The 12,175-nt window shown below is 37.0% G+C and overlaps 2 protein-coding genes across 2 annotated transcripts; both read left to right on the top strand.

The window, feature by feature from the left end:
- The first annotated feature begins 1,674 nt into the window (after window positions 1-1,674).
- Window positions 1,675-1,956, top strand: LOC138831889 (keratin-associated protein 19-3-like). Its single transcript, XM_070028896.1, has one exon. The coding sequence runs from the start codon at window positions 1,675-1,677 to the stop codon at window positions 1,954-1,956; it is 282 nt and encodes a 93-aa protein (XP_069884997.1).
- A 5,084-nt stretch (window positions 1,957-7,040) lies between these two features.
- LOC138831752 (keratin-associated protein 19-5-like) lies at window positions 7,041-7,259 on the top strand. Its single transcript, XM_070028787.1, has one exon. It carries the CDS (start codon window positions 7,041-7,043, stop codon window positions 7,257-7,259), a length of 219 nt encoding a protein of 72 aa, XP_069884888.1.
- Window positions 7,260-12,175: the final 4,916 nt, after the last annotated feature.

Genomic DNA, 12,175 nt, shown 5'->3' with positions numbered 1-12,175 from the left:
TAAATAATTCAATCAATGGAAATTGAGACAGATAATATAAAAGAAGTAAAAATGATAAATACATGAATATGTTCAATATCCTTAACTATGAAGTATATGCAATGCAAAATATATCAACAATGGCTCATTCTTGTAAATTCTAACTATTTAAGAAACTAAGATTATGACTTTTGGACAGACAGAACAGAAAAGTCCAGGAGACTCCATCTCCAATTAACTGGAAAAAAACCCAGCCTGGAGGCACAACTCAAATCAAGCAAGATGAGTGAGCATAAGGCCCTTTATTCCAAACTTAGAACCTAAAAAAACCCACCTTTTTTCCAAATAAAAAGAACATCAAGTTTCTCTCTCTCATCAGTCAGTATGGCAGGTATCAAGAAAACAGCCAGTAATGTGTTTAGATAGGGTGGCTCATGCCTGTAAACCAGCTTTACTGGAGGTGTAGGTAGAAAGATCCTGGTGTACAGCAGCACAGGCAAATATCCCAGGATCCTTTCTGAAAAATAAACAAAAACTCTGTGGGCATCAACAACAAGTGGTAGAGCACTTGTTTGAGGCTGAGTTTTTACCCTAACATAGGGTCATAAGAGAAAAAGCAAACTCACGATATATTGTAAAATAATGTGGTTGTCAACATAATACTCCATTGGTAAGGATGAAAATTTGTCCACCTACTAGGGAAATCAATATAAAGCTTCCATAAAAAACAAAATAGAACCACTGCAAGTTAGCATATCCTAGATATACCTGCATATACCTATATTTACCATGACACTATTCACAAATAGCTCAGTTGGGGAAGCAGCCTACATGCAATGAACAAATGAATGCATAAAGAAAAGATGAGGTATCTGCACAATAGGGTTCTGCACATCTATTACAAGAAGGTAATTCATCTACTTTTCTGGAAGATTGGTAGAAGGGGAGACTGTGTTTAATGGAATAAGCTATTCTGACTCAAAGAAGTGCCACACGAAGAAAAATAATCTTGGGAATGAAAGTAAAGGGAAGACAACTAAGAAGGTTGAATGGGAAAGGAAAGAGTAAAGAAAGGAGACTGAGAAGAGGTGATGGAGGACATGGATATATTTGAAAAGCATTATGTTCACTATTGTAATATACTTTGTAAAGTTCATGTGTTTGTAAATAAATCTCACCTTATAGATTGAGGACTAGCGTATTTTAAAAGGATATGAAAGCTGAAAACCTTCACATTTGGCATATTCCTTTGATTTAATTTACAAGTTAAGCATCCCCAACCCAAGGGGAGAAAAACAGAGATGAAGAAACACTTAATTGTAAAACACCCTATTACAGGTGATGAATGTAATATACCTTCTATAAAGAATTCTATTAGGGGTCTGGTATGTCCGGACTTTGAAGATAGATCCATTCCCCCTCATTAACTGATGTCATAAGTTTAAAGGGCCACCTTAACTTGACAGCTAAGCACATTCAATAGTCTAATGAATGCAAAAGCTTCTCCTTGTGTCAGGGGACAATGAACTAATGAGAAGGGTTAAGTAACCATGGGTAAAGAAAAATGACACAAGCGCAGAGCATGTGTGTGATGTATCACAGGCTCTGCTCAGGGTATATAAGCCTTTCTGTACACACAGTGACATTCATACTCAGGATCTTTCCTTACAAGTCAGATTCATCTCTCCTGACACCATGAGCTACTACAGCAGCTACTACGGAGGCCTGGGCTACGGCTCTGGAGGCTTCGGAGGCCTGGGCTGTGGCTATGGTTGTGGATGCAGCAGCTTCGGCAGGCTGGGCTGGGGCTCTGGCTGTGGAGGCTACGGCTGGGGCTCTGGCTTTGGAAGCGGCTATGGCTGTGGCTCTGTTTATGGAGGCTATGGTTGTGGCTCTGGTTTTGGAAACTATGGTTGTGGCTACCACCGCCCTTCATGCTGTGGGAGATATGGATATGGATTCTCCAGCATCTACTGAAATCCTACCCGGAAGAACCAATGTTTTAGGCCACAATGAACTTACCCATCACTCTGAGCAAGCCTAAAACATTTTAGGAGACTAAGATTTTAAGACCAGGGGTGTGGCTCAAGTGGTAGGTCACTTGCCTAGCATGTGCAAGACATGAAATTCGATGTCCAGTACCATAAAGGCTGAAATGTAATAAAAGTCTGTGTTTATCATTTACAACTGTCTGTGTTGTGTATATTGCTGTTATTGATTGCTACTTCGATTAGTATATTTTCTCTTTAGTTTTCCTTGCATTAAATTACCCTACTACCTTAAACTAAACCATATGACATTCGTTTATAGAAATGCAGCTCTGATATAGGTTTTGTATTTTCTCTCTTGCACTTTCAAATAAGTAATCTCCAAATAATATTTGAAGAGTACTCAACTTGCCACCATCAACATCTCTTTATATTTGACATTTTAGAGGTGGAAGAATCTTGAGGCCATTTAATATTTACATAGTGGAATTTGAAAAAAAAAACAGCAACAAAAAACTAACACTGCTAAATTCAAATGGCATTAACATATTAAGATTAATCAGGAGGCCCCAAACTTGCCTATTGAGCATAAGATTTAATGTGTTCAGTCGACAAGGGAGCTCTCTCTTTGTGTAGGCATTATTAGAGTAGATTGCTCTACACTGACTGCATTAGTCACAGCCCAGTAACTCCATTGGAGGACCATGCAACTTAATCTGCCACATCTAAGAACCCCCATTCTACTTTCTGAATAGTTAATTGCATTTTTTCCCATTATGAAGGAAGGTTTCCTGTGCTGATAAATTAGAATAACAATCAACATAATTTCTTGTAGAAAATATTTAATGTTCTTAGTTCAGTACAGTATTGTCATACTATTTAGACCTTGAATTTGTTGCTTTTGTGAAACTGCAAGATTTAGAAGAAAAACACTTGACTATCCTTAATTACAAGGAATATAACAACAAGATTGTAAAGCCCCAATGTGTCCATAATAGGCAAATTTAAATCAGGAGAGTATGACATATTGGGATCTATTTGATTTATTTATGGTTTTATGTCTTTGACCTGAAATGAGAATACAATGCAATAATTTTGCCTGATATGTGGACTTACTGCAATTTTGACCAATCATGATCAAATACAAGCCAATGCTACTAATGGTGACATATCTTTGGCAGAAGTTAGGTGATGTTGTGAGAGAAATATGGAGCATTTGCAGTACGCTCTAAACTCTACATCTTGAGCACTTGCAGATTTTCCCCAAGGGTTTTCTTTAGAACAATGAACTTCATATATACTCCAAGGGTTTACTGGATTCAAATAACCAAGTGCTGATTTAATTTCCTTAATCATTTACAATAGAAAAAATTCTGATAAAAAATCATTAAAACACAGATAAAAATCACTAAACATGACACAAAAAGATGACATTATTATAGACTTTCTTGTAGGTTCTTGTTACTTCATTACATTATAGTCTACTCATATAGAGACAATATAATTTGGAGGAAAAAAAACTAAGTTCAGACTGTGTTAAGACACATGTATTTAATTAAACAACTGTAATAAAAAATTGTAAAGAGCTCCTGCTAATCAATAGTAAAATATTAAAAGCCTAATTAAAAGTAAATGAAATACTTGAAAAGGTGTGCACAGAAGAGGTTCTAAGGCATCCACACAGGGGATCGATAATATATCTATAATTCATGAAATATAATTCATGGAATGATATGAAAGAAGAAGCCCATGTTGTTTATCAGGGACTACAAGCATCCCTGTAAAGATATTACTACAGACAGTCCTGATTGTCTTGAACAGTAAATGAAGTTTACCTCCCTTGACACTGAGCTACTAGGGCAGCTACTACAGAGGTGTAGGCTGTGGGTACGGCTGTGTCTGTGGCAGCTTCTGTAGTCTGGTCATGCGCTCTGGATGTGGAAGTTACCGGTGTGGCTGTGGCTATGGAGGCCATGAAGCTGCTGTTTCCGTCCTCCACACTGAGGGGAATATGGCTGCTATAGGTTCTACTAAGCAATATCTGCATTTAAAAGGGAACTTTGCAAAGCTGACTTCATTTGTTGGACATCTAAAGTCATTCTGGGTTGATTTGTACTAAGGAATTTGGTACCTCAGAAATCTGGCTGACATTTTCAATTGATACCCTTTGTCTACATAGCCTAGAATCTTCTTCAACTTGGCTGGGAATTAGATAACTCTGTTCATCTTCCAATACTCCATTCTAAATTGCGGGTTTGAGAATTCTAAGTGAAAGGGCTGAGAATTATGTCCAGGGTTCATAAAGTCAACTAATTTTATGAGAATGTGACAAAAAGATTTCATCACTATTTTTATAATATTTTAGTAGTATGATACAGAGAATTGAAAATTTCAATTTCACTTTCATGTTTATCTATATTTTATTCTATCTATCTATCTATCTATCTATCTATCTATCTATCTATCTATCTATCTATACTTTACAGACAGGCTGTCTGTCACTGGAGCCGTATACCTCCAGCTAACCTGGGCTGTGTTCTTCCGATTTGTATTTCCTTGATATACTAGGTGGGGTGCAGTGATGTGTTTTATGTACCTAAAATGAAAAAAAGAATATTAACATCCATTAAACTTGTAAAAAGAAAAGGAGGACAGGGATAGGGAAAAGTATTAGAGGTGGTAAATTTGATCAGAACATATTATATACATGTATGAAAATATCGCAATAAAACCCCTTTCTACAACATACATATATATGACAACAAAGAAAACATTTTCAATGTTTGGAAACAGTGTCTTTGCCTTCTAAACACAGGCTGTCACTTTGGCCAACGGAAGACTTTGTTGTCATTGTTTTACAATATTAACACAGTCCCTTAGCTTCACAATCCATTCATTGCCTTTTTGGAGATATTTATGAAAAGGGCGATGACAATTGGCCATGTCTTTGAATTTGCTGAGCTAAGTGGAAAACAATTTCACAAGATACATACATACATACATACATTCATACATACATACATACAAATATATATATATACATACATATGTATACATATATATATATATATATATCCAGTTTCCAGGAGTAATCAATATCTGAATGACTTTCCTGGAGAATGAATAAATACATTTTGGATGATTTGATTTATATATTTCATAATTTATCCTTGATATGTATATATGTAGATATGTATGTAAGCATATCACAGTGAGGTATATATATTAATATAGAAAGACAAGTGATAGATACATAGATGGTGGGTAGATATATCATTGTTTGCCACTATGAAAACACAAACACAAATTGCATCATACTTCATTGTTGGCTTCTTTTAATTTGTAAAATGCATATTTCTTGAGTATGCATCTAAAGAATGTATCATTTCACACAAAATAGCAGATTTACATAAACATTCATGACATTCTTAACCTTGATAGATATATTTATCACTACATGATTTTAAAATGACTCACTGATAGAAGTTTCACCAACAATTTCATTTTTTGGAATGAAAAGTAATGATAAAAATAAGTAAAGGTAGAATGAATTTTGATAAAGAAAGAAAGGGATTTTATAGCCAAAGCAAATATTGGGTTGAATATGCCTTCAGAACATGGAAGTCACTTTAAGTACATATTCTAATTTGGAGACTTACTACAAGGTGTAAGAAATATGTGAAAATCACTTGTTTAATTCATTCAACATACATTTATTTCCTTTGCACAACCCATGAACAGATCTAGCTGAAAGAACCTATTACCAAGAATTCCATTTATAAAGGCTTAAAAAGATAAAGCAAACAAATCAGCAGAAATGCTTTCAAGAACATGTTTAAAGTCGTGTGAAATAAAATACCAATCAAAGATTCAAGACTAAAATATGGCCAGAGTCCATTGGGGTTTAATTATGATCTGATCTCCTGTTTCTGAAGTGAGCTGAGAAATCTGAGAAGACCTGTCACCACACCACCATCCTTGTTTCCTCTCTCAGTTCTTTCCACTCTGAGATTCATATTTAGATATTTTTAAGGCATCAAGGTTTTAAAAGTAGCCCATGATCCCAAGAGTATAGAAATATGGCTTAAATTTCTGAGAACATAATAAGTAGGGAAAAATTAATTGATTAGAGGAAATAGGTGGGTAATGTACATAGAATTTGAAAATATAAGAACAAAAGTACTCTGATCAAATTGGATACATGAATAGAGAGACACATATTTTATTGGGCCAACAACTGCATAAGAAAAAGCGACCTAGATGGTGGTAAAATGAATTGGAAATGAATGAGTAGTAAGAGAGGTTTCATACAAAGAAAAGGATATGCAAATCATGAAGCATTGTAGGAGAAGGAAGAAAAGTCAGAAGTCATCCGTGCAAAGCAAACAGCCGTACTGTGCAGATGACTGCTGAAAGACAAGAATGGTATAAGTGGAATATTTTTTTTAAAAAAAGATTCAGACTATTTATAAACACGCGTTTGTTCTATTGGGCAGGTCAAAAATGTCTATTCTGTATAATAAAGAGGTATTTGCATGAGGATGGGTAAAATTAAACCAGTTTTCTATTATGTCTATGACTGATTTCCATTACTTTCCATAGATTGGTGATAGTAAACTTTATTAAAATGCTTCCTTTTGGGTAAGGGCACATCCATGATATATTAAGCTGAGAAATAATTATTTAATGGAATGCATAGAAATGAGAAAACTACAACTGTATAAATGATGCATTATGAGTGGCAGTGAAGAATTCTGTTCAGGGAATTTTAGTTTTGTACCTTTGAAGAAATGTGTCTTGTCTAATAAAAAAAGAATGCAAGGAATTCAAGGGCATTCTAAGAAGGCAGTGATGCAAGTTCAAAAGTTTTAATGAGTTGAGTGCCTCACTTCGTGTTAGCAAACAGATTCATGAGTTGCTTCAGGTATATTCATAATTTGGAATGATAGAAAAAAAATGGCCACAGGCTGATCACCTGCTCTGCTCAGGGTATATAAGCCCCCTGGACACACTCTGACAATCATACTCAGCATTACCTTGAACAGCAAGCTAAACCCAACTCCACTGACAAACATGAGCTATTACGGAAGCTACTACGGAGGCCTGGGCTACGGCTACGGAGGCTTCGGAGGCCTGGGCTACGGCTATGGCTGTGGATGCCGCGGCTATAGCAGACTAGGCTGGGGCTCTGGCTATGGAGGCTACGGCTATGGCTCTGGATTTGGGGGCTATGGCTATGGCTGCTGCCGCCCTTCATGCTATGGTGGTTATGGATTCTCCAGCTTCTACTGAATTGCTACTGTGGTTACTTCATATCAGTGATCTGGAATTTCTTTTTTTAAGACATTCTTCAGTTAAGAAGATGAAATTCCTCACAACCTATCAAACATGTGAATCTGCTCTGCCAGCTTTGGGACCATAAACTAGTTTCTGTCTAATTCTTAATAAATAAACTAGTATGAAATTGAAAACATGGCTCTTTTTGGTTCATAATTATTCAATTATGTATATACATATACATGTACATTCCTAATCAAGCTTAGTAATATGATGCCTACACGTTTACAGATGCAAGGGATGTATAAATGAATTAGAATATAGAGAGTACTTCAGACAGGATATAATGAGATTGAAATGGTAATTTTCCAGAATTGATCAGTGCATGTTAGATACACATCTTGAAATATATGGTCATAAAATATGATATATGAAACAACATGTTTATTACATATTTTTTTGAAAAAGTTACACATAATGCAGACAAATGTTTTCTTCACTGAAAATGCATTTAGTGTTCAAAATCATTAAATATATCATTGGGATCTTATATAATTTTTACTTATAGACACAGGCTTATGTATAAAAACCAAAACAATATCTATCTTTGATTATAGTCACATGCTCTCCAGACCTGCACAGGAAGAATGTAAAATCCTTAGCTATACAATCTACTCACAATTCTAAATGATTCTTTAAAATCAGGAACCTTTATTTTAGCAATATTTTTCTGACATGGTGAATAAAATGCAACAAGTGGTATTAGAACAGCCCAGAAATGATAGAGCAAGGCTAGAGTTGGGAAAATGCTACTCTCATGCCAGAAATCTTGTTGCAACAACCCTCCCTGACTTAAACACTACCCAGAACACTCGGTGTGTTGCATAAGTTATGCTGCAAATAGCCCTAACTTTAATACAAATTAAAGTCATAGCCATCATTGGGAAAAATGCCAGCTGGAAGCTTGGCTTTATTTGACACTAGGTCAAAGTAGTGAATACAGCCCCTGGAAATAAAGAACATGCCTATTTCCATTGATGAATAAACCATTATGGGATTAAATTTGTATCAAAAAATTTTCCTCATAAATCCCATAAAGAAACAGCAATATGATTGTTCCTATAAAATAAATAAATTTTATGAGTCCCAAGTTTCAAGAAATGGGTGCGTCTGGTTGAGGTTCACCCATGAGATCAACACTGAACATCGCTACCTCTTGTAAACTGAGCTGGACGGCATTGTTAGGTAGCAGTCTAACTTGTCCTGGAGAATATCTCCTTATCCCCTACCTTATTTTTTTGTATTGTTGTCTGATAATTAGAGAGTTTACTAAGCTGTTCTGATTTCTTCATATCTTTAAAAAAATCCAGATGGTTTCTAAGTGATGAAATAAGGTTTAAACATGAAACATCATTAGTATCTTAAAGAGATCTAATTCATTACAAACACAAAATTGTTAAGGTGGAGACACTGGTAGATGTTTTATGTTGATTCAGAAGATCAAAATAGAGTGACACAGTGTTTATCTGAGTGAATCAGTGGAAGACAAAAATCTTATCATCTGCTTCACTTGAACACAGAAAAGAACTGGTGGGAGGAGGAAAAAGAGGAAATTTGATGATATTTGAAGTAAGGTTTGTAAAATGTACAAGATCCATGGACTAATGACAAAAAGTAGAGAAAGAACCCCAAAGCTGGCAATTACTCTGAAGAAAGGACAATGGATTGGTAAAGAGAATTCTTGCAGGACTTACTAAGCAGGGTTTTTATTACTCTAACTTGTCTCTTTACTTGTGCCACATTGTGAGCATAAACAAATCGTTCACATGCTTGTGTATAATGTCAAAGTTACATATGCCAATTGTGCATGATCAAAGTTTAAAGACTAGAAGTCACGTGACCGTTGCTCTTTGCTGTTACATGTAGCCAGTGAGTCAAATCTATGATTCTAAATATGTGGAGAAATGGATATATTTAGGGATCTTGCTTTTGGCTTTAGGAATCTTGGATACTTAAAAGCTTTGTATGATCAGTTATTACAAATCATTATCAACATGACTGAAACTATATTTAATGATATAATCAAGAAGATAATCAGACTGTGGTTATGTGGCCAGTAATAAAGTCCTATTAGGGTTCACTATGTGCATTCTTGCAATTCCTTCAAAAAAAACCAAAGCAATAAGCTGCTGGACGATCTAACTAGGTTGCCAAACAAGCTCACACATTCTTATCAGATGTTCCCTGTCTTTTTCTTTAAGTAACAACAAACTCATGAGTTGTCTCATGCAAGTACAATTCTTGGAATGACATTAAAAGGAGGATCATGTGATTTTTACCACCTGCTCTGACTAGCATATATAAGCTGTGCTGTAAAGATTGCTGACACTCACATTCAGAATCCCACCTTGCACAGCAAACTAACCACACTGACACCATGAGCTACTACGGCAGCTACTACGGAGGCCTGGGCTATGGCTCTGGAGGCTTCGGAGGCCTGGGCTACGGCTATGGCTGCGGATGCAGCAGCTTCAGCAGGCTGGGCTGGGGCTCTGGCTATGGAGGCTACGGCTGGGGCTCTGGCTACGGCTCTGGCTTTGGAGGCTACGGGTATGGATGCTATCGCCCATGCTGTGGAAGATACCGATTCTCCAGCTTCTATTAAATGAATGCTTGAATCTGGAAACAGAGAGACCACTTTCAGTAGAGTGGGTCTTATCCTTTGCTCTTTTTCCAGAACCATCCATCTGATTTTCTCTATCATCTGTCCATCTTTGAGTTGTTTTTTATGAATACTTGTTGTCTTTTAACCTCCGTGTCTATCATCCAAATGAATAATTCATATGTATAATCCAATTTGCCTCCTTGTTTTTTTCTAACCACTATTACTGATAATCCTTGTAGCCAGGTATTTGAGAAAACTTGTGTTTTGCTTTTGTCTGATAAGTGAATTATTTAAATATAAATGTTTTGGCTTGTTGGAATGTTCTTAATTTTTATTATTTCTGTGTCACCTTATGAAGCAGTGATGTCTGTGGCTCTAGGAAATGTTTCGAGTTCATTTCATTACACAACATTGAGAACATATTTAGACATACATGAAGAATAAATTAATATGTCTGACTTCCATTTATGTGTCATTCCTCTTAAATGCCCTTGTGTGGTTTTGCAGTTGCTAAGGAGACTATGACTGTGAGGTTCTACGAGGTAAAAGAGCATCCACCTGCACATCCTCATGCTACCCCTGCTCCAGTCAGCCATGACTTTTATTTTTTGACTGTCTTTGTTTTGAGGGAATGGAGATTTGAAAGCCTAATTGATTGCCTTTGCAGGAACTCGAGTCTATGGCTGACATCTAGTAGGGGCCATGATCACTTATAACACTGTAAATCCACTCGCCCTCACCCTCACCATGAAGAAGGGACACTAGTGATCACCATATTCTAAGACAGAGAGATGATCCAAACCAGGGAACAGTAAGTCAGACCAAGCTGGCTGGGCACTGGGGGCACACGCCTCTGATCCTAGGTACTCTGGAGGCTGAGATCTGAGGATCACAGTGAGATGGCAGCCTGGGTAGGAAAGCCTGTGAGAGTCTTGTCTCCAATTAACCACCAGAAAACTAGACATCACTAAGGCTCAAAGTAGTTGAGCACTAGCCTTGAGTGGAAAAGATTAGATATAACTCCAAGGGCCTGAGCTCAAGCCCTATGAGAGATTAAAAAAAAAAAAAGAAGGACAGAAAGGAAGAAAACAAGAATGAGAGATAGAAAGAAAGAAAGAGAGACAGAGGAGAGAGAAACAGAATAAGAGAGAGAAAGAAAGAGAAAGAAGAAAGAGAGAAAGCAAGAAAAAGAAAGAAATAAGGAAAAAAGGAAGGGAAGGAAAGAAGGAAGGAAGGAAGGAAGGAAGGAGGGAAGGAGGGAAGGAGAGAGGGAGGCAGGAAGGGAGAGAGGTAGGATGGAAGGAAGGAAGGAAGGAAGGAAGGAAGGAAGGAAGGAAGGAAGCTGGAAGCTGGAATCCAGAAATCAGCAGTCTCCTTTAGGCTCATGGAGTCCTAATTCTACTTCCTTTGTGGCAGAGTCTCAGCTGTTCTGACATCAGGTTGGATCGCTTTCCACCTTGCCCCCAGGAGAGGAGTGCCTAACCCCTACCCAGGTCTGCTCCCCTGTCCAGGACCTCTGCTCTAGCAGGACCACTGTTTCTGTCTCTTAAGCCTTCAGAAAGACAAAGGGCATTGTTTCAACCATGCCCCTATCTCTGCCTGTGTACAGTGTCTCTAATCTTCCACCTTCCACCTGTCTGTCAGAGGTAGCAGGTGAGGGCTTTCCTGATTTATATTTTTCTACTTTATTAGTGGGCTCTTAATATTTTGTTTATCTTCTTACAAATGGATGATGACAGAGTCAAATGCTGGTATCACACACTATGATTTACTGTAAATGAGTCGCTCTTGCCTGTCAGCTCCAGCCTCTTTAGTCATGAAGGTCAGAGATACTGGCTCTTTCTTCCCTTCGAATTTACTCTCTCCCTTAATTTTTTCTGACATATTGCCTTTGAGCATGTTCCACAAGTTTATCATTCCTGACCAGGCATCATGGAACCTTCACAGTGAGCCACGATGAAATCCTTCTCTGGTCAGCTTCTCAGCCGACCTTTTCAAAATGGCCACAGACGCCTATTCTGTTACTTTGTTTGTGAACATACATGTCTCAGCACATGTAAAGTAAAATTTAGACCACTGCCAAATTCCAAAAATGTTTATTGCTCTTCTCTAAAAAGTTACTTTTATCATGGAATATTGGTCTATTTACCTATGCCATAAGTTAAATTATAAAACAAAATATTAGAAGAAAAGAAAGTACAGAAAGAAAAGAAAGAGGTAATGAAGAAGAGTTAGGAGAAGAGAAAGAGGCAGGGAGAGAAAGAGA

Source organism: Dipodomys merriami, unplaced genomic scaffold (genome assembly GCF_024711535.1).
Source record: "Dipodomys merriami isolate MVZ:Mamm:240054 unplaced genomic scaffold, mDipMer1.0.p SCAF_2, whole genome shotgun sequence".
Taxonomy (NCBI): domain Eukaryota; kingdom Metazoa; phylum Chordata; class Mammalia; order Rodentia; family Heteromyidae; genus Dipodomys; species Dipodomys merriami.
Note: the sequence above shows the minus strand (reverse complement) of the source record. Positions and strands in the feature narration are given on the sequence as shown.